Source organism: Falco cherrug, chromosome 9 (assembly GCF_023634085.1).
Source record: "Falco cherrug isolate bFalChe1 chromosome 9, bFalChe1.pri, whole genome shotgun sequence".
In the NCBI taxonomy this organism is placed as follows: Eukaryota; Metazoa; Chordata; class Aves; order Falconiformes; family Falconidae; genus Falco; species Falco cherrug.
Genome location: NC_073705.1, coordinates 16,842,900 through 16,862,210, shown reverse-complemented (window position 1 = coordinate 16,862,210; position 19,311 = coordinate 16,842,900). Strand labels below are relative to the sequence as shown.

Genomic DNA, 19,311 nt, shown 5'->3' with positions numbered 1-19,311 from the left:
CGGCTCTTCAAAACTGACACTCTTCCTGGCGTTGCAAGAAGAAAAATACCATTAAAGTCTCATTATTTGGAAAGAAAGAGCAAATATTTATTGCAGAAGTTCAATTCGCTGCAGAAGACTGCTATAAGGTAGCTTGAGTGATTTACTGCTTTCATTATTCAAGTTAAATAAATCTCCTCCTTTCCAAGCTATTGAATGTAGAGTTATGCTGGCAGACTGGGTTACAATTGATCTATGTACCATGACAAGTACTGAAAATTGTGGGCTTCATTGCTATATTCACCCACTCCTTCCTGCACATAAGAAAAAAGTGTCAATACACGGAGCAGCCTTTGCTCTGCTCCTTCAGCGTAAGAAAGCACAAAGCAGCTCTGGAGATGTAAGGAGTATACAGTCTGACACCATGGAAACTAAGATAAATTCCTTTTAACTCCTTCAACCAGCGTTCAGGGTGTGGCACGAGACAAAAATTTTCCTATTCCTGAACACTTTTTTGCATATATCATAGTTCATGACAGGTTTGCATTAATGCTAATTGAGGTTTATTTTTTAAGCGTATGGATGAAATCTTAATCACTGTGGAAACAAACAGCCTATCTGATTCAGTCTGGTTTCTGTATCATTTGAAAAATGAAAGTATTTAAGCACAATGTAATTGCTTCAGAAGAATGAGAAGATGAGTTTCCTGCATTGCTCAGCAGATGGGCATCTCTGATAGCAACCCACAGTCTGTACCCTGGGTTTCTTTCACATGGTTTGGGGAGGCTGGTAAATCTGCTATAAGAACTTGGACAATGTTTAAGAGATTCTGCTCCTCACTGGGACTGCTGTTATCAGTTTATCGCGGCCTGCTAGCCTACCCACACCACACCCAAAGACAATCACACCACCACAGAAAAAGAAAAACCTGAAAAATGAAACCCCACAGTTTTCAACCACACTCAAAGTGCAATGAGTTGTCTTGTTTATTTTATAGCCCGCTTAATCTACAGACATGTTTTCAGTGGAATCAGGAAGACTCCCCATGCAAACCAAACCCTTAAGTTTACTTGCTGCAAGTTGAGCATTGTGACTCTAGGGAGAGTGAACCTTGTTTTATACCATCACTCTAGCACCAGAGGTGTCACCACAACTGTCACCTAAATCAGAAACCAAAGACTGAGATTCTAGCAAGTTTCACCAGGAAATTTAGAAACAAAACCCACAATCATGAAGGGAAGTTTTATTTGACTTGTAATGCCCACATCCTAAGATTAAAGATTAAAAAAAAAAAAAAGCTGAAAAGAAAAAGAAAGAAGCAAAACAAGAACAGATTTTTACACCTTTAGGAAACGAAGGAAGAACAGGCACAGGTTTACATTCATTAGTTCCAGATATGGCAGAGGAATGTTGTACTGAAGAGGGGTAAATAAAATCCTGCTTTCCCACCTCCTTGTATGAGACAGCGCAAGTCATGCTCTTCAAAGCCACACTGATCTCATAGACACAAGGCAGATTTTTCCTTGGGCTTTTTTTTATTATTATTAAGGTATTTGTGCTTTAAAGATCATAAAGACTCTCCTAGAGCCATTTGGTGTAGTCTCTGCATACATACTAAAGTGCTGAGTATGTACTGTAACCACTGGTGAAGCCTGTTAACAACCTCCACATGAAAACTGAAAGTCATGCATATTGGAAATTCTGTTTAAGCATCAGAAACTATTGAAGGATTTTATTTCGTAGCTGCTAAGCTACTTTAAATCCCCATCAGTGTTAAAAAATCTTGCAAGTGTCAGCCCAGAATGATTTAACCTCTTGAGAATAAGGGTTCATTATAAAAAAGGCAAATAATCTTGTCTCTAGAGGTTCTACCCAAATACCTATCTCATCTGCTACTAATACTGATGAATTTCCTTTGCTAAACACGGTATGCTGGGGAAAGAAGGATTTGCTAGCCATCTCTTACGAAGCCAGAGGGCAGGCGGTTGTTCCCTCAAAACCTTTTACTCTACCTGGCAAAACAGATGAGTATGAGGGGGCTGCCTTTTGGGCCAAGCCCTGCTCCGGATGAGATCGGTGGGAGCAGCCCGCGCCCCTGCCCAGGTTTGCACCCAAAGGAGCTGAATGCGGCGTGTGACTGACTAGCACCCCTCTGGTCAGGGAGAGCTGCTTCTGCGAGACCAGCTCCTCCAGACCCACTGGTCTGAAGTGTCAGAGGCCGCAAACACTACTGCCTTTCCTCTCAAGCTACACTGGGGTTGGTGAGGGAGAAAAAGCAGCCAGGAAATAGCCGGGGGGCACGTAGAGAAGTTTAACATCCTCCCCAGTAAAGAGAAAGTCAGTTTGTCTCAGCAGACATCCTCAGCTTGTGCAGGAGCAAGTTAGTGTTGGTGGACGGAGGGGAAGAACTCGACATTCAATAAGGTGAGGATGTTCTCAAGGAAGATTCCTCTTTACCTTCACTGGGAGGGCAGCATGCCCTATTTGCAATAAGGGCTAAGGAAAAGCGTAAAGCTGTAATAAGACTGTCTTTCTTCCATTTGATTGATTAGGAATTTACAATTTCTTAGCTTAAGAAGCTACAGTGCAAGTTCGTGTTCGCTTCATGGGGACCCCGTTTCAGTATCCTCTCCCACAAGCATGCAAAAAGGCCTAAGTCAGCAGCCAGGGTTCTGTCTTGTACACGAAGCAGGCAGGCTGCCCCAAACACTGAGGCCAAAAGACACTCAAAGTAGTAAATAAATACAAATAAAACAACGCTAAAAATGAGAAATTAACAGCATCGATTGTTTAGAATTACAATCCGTATTATTACATTAATCTTCACATTTTAGCATCTTTTTAACCACTGTACAAAGCTGCTGAAATTACTTTCTTCTAAACCAGCCATACAAGAGCACAAAGCACTATAAACATTTGTTTTGGCAAAGTAACTTGCTTTCAGAATCTAACATACTTTTGAATCACAGTTTACTTATAGCAGGTGTGTCGGGCTAATAACAACATCCTCTGTTTCTTCTCTCACTGCATGCTGCTAGGACACCTCAGAGACTTTTCTTAGTTTCAGTTGCTGCCTCTTAAATCCTTCCCACAACAGTTTATCTCCTGCAGCCTCACTTGGGCCAGCTGCTCCTCACTTCTGCCTGAGCCCTGTCTTGGTTATTGCACTAAGCTGGTCTTCAGGCTAAGTCACGTCAGTCTGATGTGCTTCGAGCAACAGATGTTACATGCTCTGCACTTAGCCTCTAGCAAGCATCTCAGGAGCATTTATCTACTTCTACATCCTCCTGTTTACTTTTTCCCTGCTTACTTCCTTCCCGCCTCTGTCAGCAGAATCCACATTAGGTATCTGAAGAGGAAGAAAGATGACATTTGTATTCTCTAAGCCCATGCACTGACTTTCCACTCATACGGAAACTCCCAGATTCTTTCTTTTTTTTTCCCCCCTTGCAAAACTATGGCTACGTAAGACTTGTGCCTTTTACCTGGAACAGACACAAGGAATAACTAATCAGTCGGGAGAAAATCAGCAAAGCCCATGTTTTTGTGAAAGTCCTCATTTTCTTCTCCCTGAAGACCTCCTCATTCTGAGGCTGGGACTGAGACAGGAGAAAGCACAGGCTGGACCCTCAGCCTTCACCTGTGGCGCTGCACTCACAGAGGACTTGGCAAATCACCACAAACCTCACACAAAAGCCAGGACTGCCTCAAGTCCAGTGCACTCCCCTGCTGCTATCCCTGCACTAGTATCCGGCTCTGCACGTGTCCCAGAGCAGCCAGATCTCAGGTGCTGGCTGTGCAGTCAGGATCGCATCATCTGAGAAGAGCCCGTCCCAGTGCTACAAGGTTGTATGTATACATAAGTCTGATCTATACCCAAAATTATGCTATGTTTCTTAGGACTGACAGACTATGAAGAGTTGTTTCCTCTCTAGCAGCTTGATCCCAGGCCTCCAGCTATCTGTACACATAACCCCTTTCGTACACCACATCCAGCATCTACACCTCTTACTAACTTGTGCATTATAGGAAAAGGCACCATCCTGTATCGGTTCCCTCTGCTTGTGCACGCCCCACACCTCCTCCCCAGGGAAAACTGATGCTGGCTCATTCTGAAATACAGCAAGGCACTTTGATGGACGTTAAAGAGACTTTGTGCATGCACAGGCAGGTTGCAAATCCACCTCTTCCTCACACTGGCTTGCCTTAGGGGCAGACATAGACCTCAGCAACCTCCTAAGCAGGGAGCCTGTCATCTGGCCTGCAAAGAGCAGCACCACAGTGGGAACAGACCAGCTTCCTTAGAGCTTCAGACTGGTTACAAAAGTCTGAATTTTACTTCAGTGCTTTACACAAGTATATCTTCCTCCCTGGGAAAGAAATCTTTGCCAGTCACATTGCATGCGTTAAAGCACATAAGGTAAAAATCAGCAGTAATTGTCTGCAGAAACACAGCAGAGAAGAACAATGATAAAAATCCCAAAGCAAACAAAGCCTCCTTGAGAAGCTAGGGGTCAAGTGGAGAATTTACCAATGATGTTCCTGCTCCCACACACAATCGTAAACATCAGGGGTTATTTCCCAGAAAACACACAGGCAAAACAGGTATATATATTGCCCTATTCAAGAGAATTGGGTAGAAGTCTGGGCCCAGGCAGTTTGTGGTTTATATGACACATTAAAAATAATAACAATAATAATAATAATAACAGTAGAACAGGAAGGTGGAACAAAGAAGAAATTCAAACCATAATCTGGCAAGTGGTCCTGGATCCATCCCAGCAAACACTACTGGCTACAAAAAGCAGAAGGTCCCACCAGGCTGCTGTGTGTTGCGATAGTCTTGCTGCCGCCACCGCACATTGCAGGTAGTTTTATCCATCTTTGGGAGGAAAAAGTTCCTTGTACAAAACTGTTTTCCTCCCCTGACTGACATCAGATGAGTTCCTTCAGTGGCTCATTTTCACCAGGAAGCATGCCATTCATCTCAGGGGAGGTCTCGGTGCCCAGGTATCCCAAGAGGATCTCGCTGCGCCGCCGTGACAGCTGCAAAATGTCTTCTGCCAGTGACTGCACTGTTGTGTATCTCACGTTGTCCAAATCAAACATGTCCTTCAGGTATTGTACTATCTGGTGCTGCAAAGGCAAAAGGAAAGTTTACAGTAAGAAGACCTCCTCCCACCCACCAATACCAGCTACCTGGATGCAGCAAGGAGAGAACCCCACAAAGAAATCTGCATGTCTGCCATCCAAGAAAAGATCTGCTTCAGGCTGGGTATTACTTTTGTGGCTAGATGCCCTCATGCCTCTGTAACAGGACAGCAGAGCTCCTGAAGTCAGGAAAGCAATGCTGATGGCCATGGCAATATCCATGAAAACATCAATGAATGCCATCACAGCTTCTCGTGATATTATCTACAAGAACAAGAGGATTTAGGCTTTAAAATCAAATATGTAACTTGTCAGACCCCACGTACTCTCAGACAAGATATTCTTTCAGCATATGCACCTGTAATCTTTTCCAGGACTGATGGTATAAATTGATCTCATCACAAATTTTTGCTACCAGCTATGGTAAACTGTGTTGGGAATTCTTATCAATCACAATTCAGCAATCTGCATCTCAAACCCCTGTGATTTTTAGAAAGATTTTGTACAGAGCTGAGTTTCTTAGTGCCACATCAGTCATCAGAAGCACACATCTGCAGTTTTAAGCCAGAAGACAGGAGGTCCACACAGATTAGGTACAGAAAAGCCATCTTACCTTGAAGAAACTGCAGACTTCAGATAATTGCTGCTTGGGCCCCAGAAAACCAAAGGCTAGAACAGGACTGACATGCTCCGATACGGAGTAGAAATGAGAGATAAAGCCATCTGGTACCTGCCACAGGGAAGGGAAGAATTGGTTGGTCTTTACTTTCAGACAGAATTAGCAGCTTATTCCGTATCAGCTACCAAATTCCCTGCCAGAAAGCACCGTGCTTCAGTAACTGAAGTTTAGAGCTACTTTAAGAACACCTCTTCCTGCAGAATTGCATTTATCGTTCAGAGCCCCTGAAGGATGACTAGAGCTTTCTATCCTCATGTTTCTAAACTGCTATTTCAGGAAGAAAATAAATAAAAAAACATGAAAGGCAGCCATCGAGCATCTTTATAGGCTCTACTTATAATCTCCAGACTGAGCCAGGAAAGGGCATGCAAATATCCAAGACAGAGCTACTGCATGACAGCACCAATACAGCTTCCACCACTCTCATTTCTCTTTGTACCACCTCAAGAGGCAAACCCTGTCATACCAGCTGGCTGTGGGACAGGAGCAGAAAACTCGCCAGAGGCCACAGACCCTGTGGCAGAACAGGGCTGGTAAAGTTGCAGTTTCCTGTTCCCCAGGTCCATGAACTCATCTGCTGTGATACTTTAGAAATACTAGCTACAGATTTAAGGGAAATGGACCAAGTAATAGCAGGGGTCCTCAAACTTTTTAACCAGGGGGCCGGCACGGATGAAGTGGCAGGCAGTCATCTGCGGCTGCTTGGTTCCCCCCCCAACCCCCAGCGGGGGAGGGGCAGGGGGGTCTGTAAATACGGGGGGCTGGATTGAGGACCCTGGGGGGCCGTATCCTGCCCATGGGCCGTAGTTTGAGGACCCCTGTAATAGTGAGTCAGCAATCGGCGCTGGGAAGCAGAGAAACGTGTGAGCCATTCATTGCACTGCCAGCAGGGAAACTACAGTTCAGGAGCAGCCCCTTGTTGCTCGCTGTCTGTGAGCGTTCCTACAGTACTGCAAGCAGAGAGGGAATACCAGACAGGTAACGTTGTCGTTTGAATCCTCACATCAAGAAAAAAGGAGAACAGACTCAGACTGGTTCAGTAAAATACTGGCATGGCACTGGAGCAATGACAGCAGGACCCCAGTGCTCTAAGGCATCACGAAGAATGTGATTCATTTCAGTCTTACACCACCTAGGTTTTGTATTTTGTCAAGATCTAGGCATCAGCTTTTCAGCTTCAAATACATCAGATTCTCTCCCTTTTAATTAATTTTGCTTACCATCAGAAGCCTCCTTTTTGCTTTCAGAACTGACCAGCAAGCAGTTGCTAGAGCCTACAATTAACAGAGAGAGACCATCAGTTACTGCACAGTAACATCAGTAAAAAAACCTCACAAACCAACCAAAAAATACCCAAACCCAGTTTACCAAGACATTGCCACCAAAATATCAAAGCAGTGGGCCTTTTGTGCCAGCAACTCTAAAATTAGTGACAAAATCAAAGCAAACTGGAAGCAGCTTAGCCATTCCAGATCCATTCCAGAAAAGCTGGTGTTTTTGAAGATTGCTAGTATGATCTGGCACAGTTGCCAAACACCCCAGAATGCAGACTCTAAGCAGACCACTGTTAGAAGGTGCTTCCCAACCATCTTCTTCTCAGTCTATGAAACTTAACAGTCTTAAATACGCAGGTGGGGACCAGGACTAGAGGAAAGCACTGCTACTTTAGCCTCGGTGTCTGCTGAGGTACCACCAGAATGAATGGCTAGGTGCAGAAACACACACATGTTTTTCCCTACATTTTGATCCTCTTACTATCATTCACTAAATGAATGTCATCTTTTAACATTTGCATGGCATCACTGATAAAGGTTGCTAGGGAAATAATTCTACTGAAGCCAGCCAGACGCCTCCAAAATAAGCAAAGCTTTTCTGTAAACAATTTACATGTAACCAGAAGATTGCTGTTTAGAGCTTCAGAAAGTGTGGTATTTCTAAAGAGAAAATTCAGCTCAGCCCAGACACCTGAGGTTATTCTCTTTCCTAGCCTCGGCACTGTGATCTCGCGCTCTGCACAAGGACTCCTCATTTAACGCACCGTCTCCTTGAAGCTGTCGGAGAGCCAGCGGTTGCGTAGCACAGCTAGCACGGAGGAGGGTGGGTTCTCCAGATCCTCAAAAGCATCCATGAGGATGAAGTCCAGCACAATATCAAAGAAACTCATGCACACCACCTGTCAGAAAGCAGACCAGTCTGTAAAGGGAACAAGTTTTTTTTAAAAAAAAAACAACAAAAAAAAAAGCCATGGACTTTACTCTTTTGGTTTGAAGCAACAAAATGTAACAAGCTGAAGTACGCAATGTAATAGTATATCAGTGGCAGTTCTTTCACTCCTGGGCCATTCCTACATATCCATTATCCTCCAACTCCTCTGCAACTTTGTGGAGATAATGTCTTTACCAACCCCTCTTCCCTCCAGCTCCTGCTGAGTGGTCGGCCAGGTCTCCTGCTTCAGTGCATAATGCAGCATCTCCTCGTAGCTTTCCAGAAAAGCTTTGGGATTCTGGGAGGGCAGAGAAACAAAACACTTCAGGAGGTACAACAGCTGTGGGCATATTTCACTAAAGTTTGACTGCTCTATTTTGAGCTAACATCAACATCAATGCATGTGACTGGGTGAAGTTTTTAGCTAAAACACTCTTTGTGCAGAGACAATTTATTTCTGGGAGACATGGATCACCCTAGGCTCAGCTGTGACTCAAAGCACCTACATCAGCCACTTCCTTGAAGAAAGTGGAGCAGAGACACCCGTACACACAGTAAGCCACTGAGGGTCTAACGCTGTGCAAGCAACAATCTCCATCTAGTCATTGGTCATCCCCTGATTAAGTCAGTGATCTGAGAACTGATGCAAAGGTTTAATTATCCTTTCCCTTTCCTACATTCCTTGAGATGATGCTGTCACTGATGCACAGCCTGTACCCTCTGTTTGCTCCCATGAAGCACAGCATCAAAACTGTGGACAGGAGATGCACAGAGAGGCTTTCAAGAGAATTTGGTTAAGCAAGATTAAAAACACAGGTGGTTTATTTCTCACAATAGTCACCAGCACACAGATGCAGTTTTCTTCTTCCAACACACTGGACAAACTCTGGGTCAGGATGGAGGAACAAGTGTCCCTGTACTCAAGACACAGCTTAGTTGTTATATAAACTTCCTACCTTTTCAGCCTTTGTCATCAGTCCTATCACCATTTGCTTCCCAACCTCCCCAAAAAACAGTTGATTGCTTTCATCCTCCAGCAGCTCCTGCAAAGGGAACACAAGAAGTCTCCTGTGAGTGCCTACGCCCACACAAATTCTGACTTGGGAGAAAAAAAGGACAAGACACAAAGCACTGCAATGCTGCATACACCAGTATCATTAACCTTCAATAAGCTGGAGTCTAGAAACAAAACTTATGTCTCCAGGAAGCAAGTTCAAAATTAGGCTGAAAGACTGGAAGTGACAAGAATGGAGCCACAGGCTGGGAGTGGGGCCAGGGCACAAAAGCTGCTGTTCAGGCTCTAGACTCACATTGCCAGGAAAAGGACTGTGGTTAAGGAGAAGGAAAACTTGCTCCCGTATCTCAGAGGTTTGACTCCAGCCTTAAGTGGGAGTACCAGCTTCTGGGCAGCTCTGAAATTTCTAAACTTTAACTTCCCTGAACTAAATCAGCATCAGCAGCCATGGAACCACCACCCAAGCTGGGCACAGGGACCAGGGGATCTACTTACTCTCCTAATCAAATTGATCAGGATGGGATTACAGAGTTAAGCAAGGGGAGCTTGGGCTGCTGCTGCTTTTACTTGCTCTAGAGAGGCTGAGACTTCTCTGTGCTGGTGGAGGAGAATGTGCTGCTGGCAGCAACGTACCGCAGGAGCCCAAGAGCCTCGAGCTGCTCTCACCTGGAAGGCCTGCCTGATGCAATGCAGCTTCGCAAGGAAATCCTGGTCGCTGTAGCAGCCAAGAAGCTCTGTCCTAGAGGGAAAGGGGAAGAACTGAATAAATTTCAGCTCTCCTCATGTCTGTGTTTCTACCAACTATGGTCACCTAAAAAAAGAGAAAAAAAAAAATCCCTGTCTGTGCCTAGGAGAAAGTAACAACTGCGTTCCCTTTGTACAGCTCCCTGGGGCACCAGAGCATCTCTGCAAAGGCTGTTACAGCACAGGACTACACCAGCCAGCCTCAGGACAGTCACATTTCCCATTATTAATTTCCCCGGACCATTGCCCTTTCTTAACATCTGCGTCCTAAAATATGGGGCTAGTTCCCTGGGAAGTCCAAACCAGCAGGAAGGATGCTAAGAGCTTCCAGCCCCAAAGGGTTATTCTGGTTATAGGGCTGCTCAAAAGAGCCGCGACACAAGGACCCACAACTCCAGCTGGCACTTCACCTCAGTGTCCGGCATGCAACCTTCCCTTCTTTCACTAACTGCAGAGCTTCTTCATATGCTGCTACGGGCTTAGAGAGGTGGAATGGTATGTCCTCAAAGTGGAGAGAGTCAAAGAGCTGTAGAGGTGGCAAGAGACATGGGAAGAACAAAATGATCTTGTTAAATGTTTGCAAATACTCAGAGACTGCACACAAGCAAGATATGCCTTCTTCAGCTAGCACCCTTTTGTCAGTGCCCATTATTTCATGCAAAGACATTACTTTTCCCACAGTTTCAAAGCTGTCTCAGCTCTGAGACAACTCAATATCCCCTAAAATTTATACAACAAAGCCACACCACATCAGATTTACAGTACTTTCCTAGCTGTTACGGCACGTTTTCTACAGTAGGTAGGAAGATGAGGTGGAAATGCTGGTTGGAAAGGGCTGCACCATGCCCTTAATTAAAAAGCTTTTCTTAATATCCATCATGAACCTCCTAGGTTGGGGTTGTTGCCCCATGTTTTATCATCTTCCTCTACCAAGACGTGTTTGGCTCCACCGCCTTTGTGGCTCCCCTGCAAGCAGCTGGACTGTGACACACAGCTGAAATTTAAGTCACCTCTGCTGCAGAGAAGAAAGACTCTTCGGAAATTGAGCTGTCTTCATCATCTGTCCGAAGCCGCAATGACCCATCCGTCAGTGGAAGCATTAAAGTCTTCTCTGGAGGAGAGGAAGAAGCTCCATGTGTTGGGAGTTTATGGACTACCATTCCTCTTAGCTCCTGTGCTCACTCTCTCTCCCCCACCCCCACAAACACCACTTTGTCACTCCAGCTTACAGAAAAGACAAAAAAACTAGACAGGAAACTGGTATTTTAATGCATCTCTAACCCAGCTCCCATACCCAGATCCAGCAGCATGCTGTCTGATGGAAGCGAAGACCCGAACTCTTCCTGGAGGTGGTAGGCTCGGTGCAAGAGGGACTCCAGCTTCTCTGCAAACTCCCTTTTCTGGGACTCCTCCTTGAACATACAGAAATGCCACTCTTAGTTAGCCAGCTGGGCAGAGACAGATCGACAGCACAAATATGGAAGGAAATTTTCAGTAAAATGGGATTTACAGTTTGCAGATTAAATGATTAAGAAAAAAAAAAAAGAGAGGACTCATTAATCCTACAATGCAGCTAATAATACACGGGTAGGGAAGCTTCTACATAGCCAGTTCAAACCCTCTGGCTCTTTAGCTTAACAATTTTTTTTCCCCCTGTTAAAAAAGGGAAGAACGAACTTAAGAACTTTAGCCTGCCATCCAGAAAAAATGGTATTTTAATGAGTTACAGATCACTTAATTCTCCTGACTTGTGCCTAATTTCAGGAGAGAATCACATCAGAAAACCTGTGTTGAATACAACAGAGTGTCCAGAACTGGACAACAGAGTAAGAGTCCTTGGATTAAGATGCTGGGCACAAGCAAAGTTTTCTATAAGCAGCACAGGAGGATAGGAAGAAAAAAGTCAGGGAGAAAAATTAGACTTATACAAAATCTTGCCTTCACACCCCTGTGTCTGCGTATCTCACCCAAAAGACAAAAGCATTAATAAGAAGCATGAAATCTATTTTGATAAAGAATCAACTGGTTTTAAGTCAGTTTTAGAAATACTGTGGGACTTTCCAAGGAGAGACAACAACATGCAAATCCAGATTTGTTTAAATATTGCCCAGCACAAAAGACAGATATCCCACATACTTACTACAGCAGGCCCTGTTTATGAACAGCTGGGAGCCCTTTCTGCCAGTGAGAACTCCTGGAGAGCTGGGAGTTTAGCGCCTTTCACAGCCCTGAGCTACAACTGCTCTTTTAAGCTTTGTGGCTGTCACTGAGCCACTCTAGTTCAGATCTCCTCTTATCAGAAGTCTTCCCTGCATAGTCCTCAAGTCCAAGACAGCAGGCATTGTCCCAAAATAGTGGTTTCTGTAGCTGTATATGCTGAACGAGTGACACAAGTCCCTGCCCTTCCAGGGTGAGTGCAAGTGAGCTCAGTGAGCAGAGGCATGCTTCACTCCTACTGAGTTACTGCTTTGCTTTACTCACTAATATACACAGGCAGCTGGCCTCTGTTTCTCCACCCAGCTTCCTAGGAAGTGATAGCAGCCATGAAGATCTCCACTTTTGAACGTGTTAAGAGTTACAGACAACACTGCCAGGCAAAAAGCTATTTCCTCCTCTCTGGTGCTGCATTCGTTACAGCCTTTTCCTACCGCAGTCTCTGCTACTGGAGGACTTGCATGACAGTGACTGACATGATGCTGGAAGGTGAATAGAAAAGCTGGGGAATGAGGGGGTGAGACTTATTAACAAGAAAAAGAAATTAAAAACACCCACTCACGTTGCATAAGGAAGCGGCAGATACAGACAGCTCTTAAACAGAGTCTGGCCCAACTCTGCCCTTAATTTGCTCTTCTTTTAACCTTTTACTTATTACTGCTCCCAGCACCAGGGCTGGCCTTCCAGCATGTTCCCCAGCTGGCAAATGCAAGGAAAAAGTGGGCACTCACCTCTGGGATGCTCTCAGACATGCTCTCTTGCTGTTTCTTGCTGTCCCAGGGCATGGGGGTGCTGGTACTAGTACTGTCCCTCTGCCTGATGGTCAGTGCCTGCTCCCACTTCTGCAGGGCCTCCTCAAACAGCTCCATGCCTGGCAATGCAAACAAATACAAGCTGTGAGAGTCCCAGGCCACTTAGAAGCAAAGCGACACAGCACGAGTCCTTCCTCACTCAGATAATCCACCAAAGAAGGAAGCCTCTCTCCAACTGCTAAGAAATAATACTTTCTTATATGAATGAATATGTAATATACATAAAAACATTAATATATAGACTAATAGGTAATGTAATATTTCTTTCCCTTTTAAATATGGTTTAATTTGGATTAGAAGTTACTGAGAACCTCCCCAAGCTGGTTAAAACATCAGCCGTGTTACTTCCAAAATACTATTCTCTGCACAAGGTGAGCCTGCTGGTCAAAGAACAGTATTTTGGAAGTAAATCATTCACTGAGAAAACAGAGAAATGTTTCTTCAGGAGAAGATGGGATTTTTATAACTAACAAGTGACTGAGTTTTAAGTTGAGCACGGGAGAGAGCTTCCTGTTAGAGCTCTACACTGACTACTGATGCTCTATCTCAATTTACACCCTCTTTTTGCTCTCTCAATGATAAACTGTGCCCCCCTCCCCTGGGCAATGTTCCTCCCGTGCTTGTTTACCTTGAACATAAAGGCTTTCTGCACTGGAATCAGCAATGGCTCCAGCATCTCCCATTGCCTGGGCCTCCCACACCCCTGCCGATGCTGGTGTAGGACTTGAGGAGTTGACTGCTACCATCTGCAGGAAGGGAGCAAAGCAGCAAATGCCTTTTGAATTCTCTCCAAGGGTAGCAATGCTAAGACCACACAAACACCATCACCAGTTACATTTCAACAATAAGCCACTTCCCGGTACCGGTACTCCCGCACCTGGGAAGGGGAAGGTCTCCAGGGTTACCGGCTCCCTCCCGCTTGGGTTCACACTACACTGTTAACTGCCAAGAGCCACAGTGCTGAGAGGGAAGGCAAGGTGACAAGTCCTCCCCTCCTCCACCCCACACCGCAGCGTCACCTTTGAGAGCACAGAAAGTTGTGTGGGAAATATCTTCCCAACCAATTTACACCGAAGCTTTGTTAGGAAACGGCAAGCTGTACAATGGTGAGCACGGATGGAGGCGACAGCCCAAGAAAACTCCAAAGTAACCTCTACAAAAGCACAAGGATTTTGATAGAAAGTTCACGTCAGCCCCAGCTGTCCATACAAAACCACTAAGTCAGAGGGGAGCGACCACAGTCCAAACAAACGAACAGATTACCAGCAAAAATACAGCTGAGGGCTTTGGCCAGGGGGATCCTTGCTCTTCTCTTTGTAACCAAACCTTCTCCTGGGAGGGCTGAGCACTGTGATCCGCACAGCAAACTCAGCTTTCTGCAATTTCACACTAGTGCATAAATGTTTTCTAAAGTCTGACCCAGTAAAGCACTGGGCTCAAACACTATCAATGACCAGTGTTTCCACACGGCTTAGAGAAAGATGACCAAATGTGAGCATGATAGCAGAAAAAAGCTACAGTAATCATCTGACAGATGAATTCTTGCCCTGCCTCCATTGATTAATGTCTGTGGAGTGTTAATAAATCACCTTGAGATCCAGAACTGCAAATCAGTGCACTGCTGCTGACTTATTTACTGGATGGCAAAGAAGAGCCCCAGAAAGCAGCAGAGCATGCCGGCAGAAGCTGCAGCTGTGCAAAGGATGAGCTGTTTTTCCATCGAGTAACGTGAAAGCAATGAGTACAGCATCACAGATGATCAGCTCCCACACAATGAAGGGGGTACAGGAACAGACCCCACCCATGCACCAGCAGTGGAAAAAAGAATTTAGTTTGTCTAAAGAGAAACAGACTTTAGCAACACAAAACCCAGACAGCATCTGTGGGAAGGGAGAAGGCACACAGGAGTTAAACGGACGCGAGAGTGGCTGCAGGGGGAGGGAGGCCAGAGCTGGGCACAGCTCAGTCCTCTCAGTGACCCATGCCCTCACATCCCAGTTACCCCAGGGGAGTGATACTGGTGCAGGCTGCACGCCCAGCGCCGTGCCGGCACTGCCGCCTGCTGGAGACACACTTTGTCCGGCACAGATTTTTGGCAACTTTCTGGTGGTTTAGCTGTACAGGACAAGCCAAAATACAGCAATGCCTGTGCGTACTGTAAGGTGCTGGTGGCCGACAGCTCCCTTCGGAGGGGTGATTTTCCCCTCTTCTTGCCCCAGCATGGCTGAGCAGCCACCGAGCCCAGGTGGGTGATGCCAAGAGGGTGTTTTGCAGCAAGGTGCTGTTCACCAAGCTCCAGAGGTTTGCTTGTGCCACCTACTGCTCCAACAGCAGCACGTGAGGCTTTGAACAACAGGGATGTAAAAGATGTCTTGAAGCCACAAAAGCAGCCCAGTGCTTCTGCATTTGGTCTCACAAGAGGCGGATAAAAGCAGTGATGACTTCTGCTGCTGGTTAAGCCTGAATTACCTGTATTTACAGGCTGCTTTTGGCTTTGGAGGAAGTAGAATGGCTAGGCCATGTTCTCAAACTGCACTGTTTCCTGAGCAGAGCTACCAGGTTTTGGTAGTTAATGCGCTTTTAACAACCTAGGAGCAGCCCCAGCACAAGATGGTTGTACTGGCACAGGGGCTGCTGGGCCACCCAAACCCCTACCACGGAGGGAAGCAAACAAGCTCCCCATTACTGTGAGACCCAGCAACAGCCAGCCTCGCTCCTTGAGGGGGGTCACAGAGAGCCCTGAGGAATCACAGCCATGTCCCACACACAAGTGCCTCCTGCAGCCCCTTGCTGGCCAAAGTAGGATGTACCCTGGGGCTCATGGCCACTGGAAAATGCCGCTCTGATTTCACACAGGCAACTCCAGTCATGGTAAGGTTAATAACAGAACACACCCTACAATTATGCTGTAACCTGTTCTGCTCCAAAAGCTCTGGCATTATCCATTGGGCAGCATAAGCCCAAGGACTTGGTGATCTTGTTACAGGTAAGTGCACTCACATACCCCAGCCCTGCTTCTCCCAGCCCAGCTGAGAAGGTCCTTACCGAGCCGAGGCTGTGGGAGGAACTGGAATGTTTGCTGGGCTCGATGGAGGAAATCCCACTGAGCGTGTCATTGCTTTTGCTGCCAGGACTCTGGACTCTCTTGCTGGAGTATCCTGCAGTTGGGAAGGTCATACAAAAACAGGATTTTAGGCCCAGTTCATTGTAGCTGTGAATAGGGAGGAGAAGGTCACCCTGTCAAGTGTGATGGCAAACGGGCAAAGCAGCATCCAATACTGAGACATAAGTCACAGATCTGCTGTATGCTCTCTTTTGCTCCGAGACACTAAGAAAGCTGGTATCAGTGGGGACCTGAGACTGAGGAATGAATATTTATCCACCACTCATGGATGGCAGGAGGCAAGTGAAAAGCATCAAGAAGAAACTCCTCCAGCTTCCCTCAGGCCAGGCAGAGCACTGACATCACTCCCCTGGTTATTATTAAAAACACTTAAAAGATTTTCATACGTTTCACAAAACAAATGCTTAATCCCTAGAATGCTTTGCTGAGGACCTGGGTCAGTCTTACCCCAAAAAGCAATACAACCAGATGAAGAAGCTGGCCAAGGTGCAAGAGCCACCGCAGAGCTGGATGGACACTCCCAAGTCCCCAGCTTGGCCCAGGCCACCCTCTCCTGACAGCCCAAGCTCACCGACGTGGCTGTACATGGGACCCTGGGTCAGGCACCATATCGGCATTGCCAAGATCAATACGCAATCAGGTCACTGTGTGCCCCGGGTCATTATCGTCAGAGGAAGCATGGCATAACGGGTCCACAGTCCTTCTGTAGGAAGGGGAAAGGGAACTGCAAACCTTATGTGAAAACCTCAGTGTCAGTTTTTTCTCACAAGGGCTTTGAGCTCAGGGTCTCTCCCTTTCCTCCGCTAACCCTGTGTTCACGGCAGTGTGCTTCAGGCTTCTAATTTCATTCTGCATCAACGCACCACACAAATGGCATTGCTTTCCTCTCCCCTCGGCTGTCAGGAACTTCCCCTCGTTCCCTGTACACCCTCTTTGCTCCCTCACAAAAGGCTTTTGGGACTTTCCTTTTTTGCAAGGCCAACCTTTCTTCACAGAAGAGACCCTTCTGGTTGGCAAGATGGGCACTGTGATCCCTCCAGGCTTAAAGCCACACTTCTCTGGAGCGATCTGCTTCTTTCGACGACGACGACGCTTCAACTGATGAGCTGCAAGAGCCAATGCAACTGTCCCAAGAGCTGTAGCAAACAGCACCTTACGCAGGCCTGGAGAGAGCCGCAGCTGAGAGAAGACAGACTTTAAACACAAAAGATACGGAAGAGCAACAATGAAAAAACAACTCCACCACCCTTTTTTTTTAAAAAAAAGCAGCCTCAAACAGAAGACACCTTGGCATTTCCCCTCCCACCCACAAATCTCAGCTCCTTCAGCTCCTGCTACACAACTAGGACTTACCAGTCGAGAAACTGGGGAGCATCATTTTGACAGAACCTGGAGAACTTGGTCTCAATCCTCATTACCAAAACACACTGCAAAATTTGCACACAGCCTGTACCAAATGCAGCCCAGGCTACCCAAGCTCACCTCTAAAACCCTGGTATGTATCTAAGCTTTGTCACCCCAGGTGCTATATTACTACAAGTGGGAAATAAATTACTCTTCTTTAAAATAAAAGTATTATTTTAGTGCCTTTGATGAAGAACAAGGTTGAACCTGGGTGTTCTCCCAGGGAGGGATGGGGGAAGCCCTTCGCTCCCCTCTCCAAGCCCACCCTGAGCAGTTCTCTTCCACCACCCCAAACTCTCCACGCACTTCTCACAAACCCGTAAACTGCCCAGGTCCCCCAGCATCACCCCATTACACCTCTGTCCCTCACAACTAACACAGGCAACCTCTGAAGAGAAAACCCAAAGAACATGAAGAAAAGCCCTTCCTGTTTCTTGTACCTGCCCGAAAGTTGTGTAAACAAACACAGGGATCTCTGCCACAGTCATTGCCAAGGCCTGGATGATGGACATTCCCTCTGTCCTTCTAAATGCCATATCTGCACAAGGATCTCGGCACCTCTGGAAGCCACGATGGGGAAGGGCACTTGCAGATGCTGTGTGAGCTGCTCACAAAGAAATCCAGCTTTTCTTTGATATCTGGCTCGGAGTCCTGGGGTCAGCTTTCATCCAGCAACCTTCCTCCTGCAGGGAAAGGAGAAAAATCAGGCAAGGGAAGGGAACACACAGCCTGCACCTCCTTGTAGTGTACTTCACAAACCACACACCAGGTCACTCGGAGCAGCAATGTTGCTAGAGCCAAGCGGATCTAAAGCATCTTCTCACCAAGCAGCAATTTTTTTGCTTGCCCGACCAACCACAGGGGCAGATCCCCAGCCTGCTCTACAGTGGCCACATCCTTGGACTCGACAGCTGCCAGAGATTTCTACATGCACCAGAACTGGCTGCACATGGTCAGAGGGATTTTGTTTGCAGTCCCCATATAAAAAAAAATTATTGCAAATAACCACGTGTATGCTTTCATTGTCAAAACTCGGCTTTCACACAGTGTTCTGTGCATTGCAGGCCGGCTCAAGAGCTCAAAACTCAAAAGGGTGTTTGCCCAGGACGCGGCAGGGCTTTGCTGGCCGCGCTGGAGCTGGGGAGGGGGCACGGCTCTGCGGTGGGGCAGAGCTACACCAGAACGGATCGGAACCAGGGCGGGGGGTCGCTTTTTCAACACCATGAAGTTGCGGAGCCTTCGGCCCCGCACTGATCCGGCTCCGGACCCCGGCGTCCCCCGCAGCCGCCTCCCGACAGGGCCCGAGCGCTGCGGGGCCGGGGCCGGGCGCTCCCCGCAGGGGGAAACGCGGCGTCCGGGCCAGAGCTGAGACGCGGAGAGCAAAGGGCGAGACACCGCGGGCACGGGCCCCGTCGGGGGTCACCGGGAGCGGGCCGGCAGCCCAGGCCGCGGGGGCCAGGCTCCCACCCAGGCAGGCCCCGCGCAGGGGGCGCCCCGCACCGGCACTGCGGCGAGCTGCGGCCCCGCGAACGAGGCTCGCCGGGCCCCCCGCGCTCCTCCAGGCCCCTCGCATCCCCCGGGCCCGCTGCGCCCGCGCATCCTGGGGCACCACCCGCATCCCAGGCGCCCGCAGGCCTCCCGCAGCCCTGTATCCCGGGGCGGGTCCCAGACCCTCTGCGCCCCAGCGAGCGCCCCCCCCCCCCGGCAGGCCCGGTTCCACCCGGAGGTCCCCGTTCCCTCCCCCCACCGGCGATGGTGCGGCCTGCCGGGCCCGGCCCCCGCCAGGAGCGCGGTCGGCACCACTTACCGTGGCGGGGGAGCGCGCGGCCCCGCGCGGCGCCCTCTCCCCGCGCGTCGCGCCATGGCCGCGGAAGGGCAGCGTCTCCTTCCCTCGCGCCGCAGCCTACCCTGCGCGGGGGCGGAGCCCGCCGCCGATTACCGCCCCCTCGGCCCCCCTCTAGCCAATAAGAACGGCGAGCTGCCT

At 47.7% G+C, this 19,311-nt stretch overlaps 1 protein-coding gene across 5 annotated transcripts; it reads right to left on the bottom strand.

Moving 5' to 3' along the window:
• Positions 1–1,207: 1,207 nt before the first annotated feature.
• Positions 1,208–19,263, bottom strand: MIGA2 (mitoguardin 2). 5 transcript variants are annotated; one of them, XM_055721013.1, is made up of 16 exons: positions 19,135–19,263; positions 17,768–18,010; positions 16,907–17,117; positions 15,845–15,957; positions 13,428–13,545; positions 12,719–12,858; positions 11,068–11,185; positions 10,784–10,884; positions 10,184–10,299; positions 9,696–9,768; positions 8,971–9,057; positions 8,214–8,312; positions 7,848–7,982; positions 7,030–7,083; positions 5,744–5,860; positions 1,208–5,115 (listed from the first exon to the last, which is right to left on the bottom strand). In XM_055721013.1, the coding sequence occupies exons 2-16, from the start codon at positions 17,861–17,863 to the stop codon at positions 4,915–4,917; spliced, it is 1,779 nt and encodes a 592-aa protein (XP_055576988.1). In that variant the 5' UTR covers positions 17,864–18,010; positions 19,135–19,263; the 3' UTR covers positions 1,208–4,914. The 5 variants fall into 5 exon arrangements, with proteins under 5 accessions (XP_055576988.1, XP_055576989.1, XP_055576985.1 ...); XM_055721014.1 differs by having other exon boundaries at positions 11,068–11,182; XM_055721010.1 differs by having other exon boundaries at positions 4,973–5,394.
• Between the last annotated feature and the right edge of the window lie 48 nt (positions 19,264–19,311).

Coding starts and splice junctions, on each gene's coding strand:
- MIGA2 (XM_055721010.1), bottom strand. CDS start 17,863: ATGGCATTTAGAAGGACAGAGGGAATGTCCATCATCCAGGCCTTGGCA. Junction 10,300..10,783: donor CTTTCTTCTCTGCAGCAGAG/GTGACTTAAATT, acceptor CCACCTCTACAG/CTCTTTGACTCTCTCCACTT. Junction 5,861..7,029: donor CAAAAAGGAGGCTTCTGATG/GTAAGCAAAATT, acceptor TCCCTGTGGCAG/GTACCAGATGGCTTTATCTC.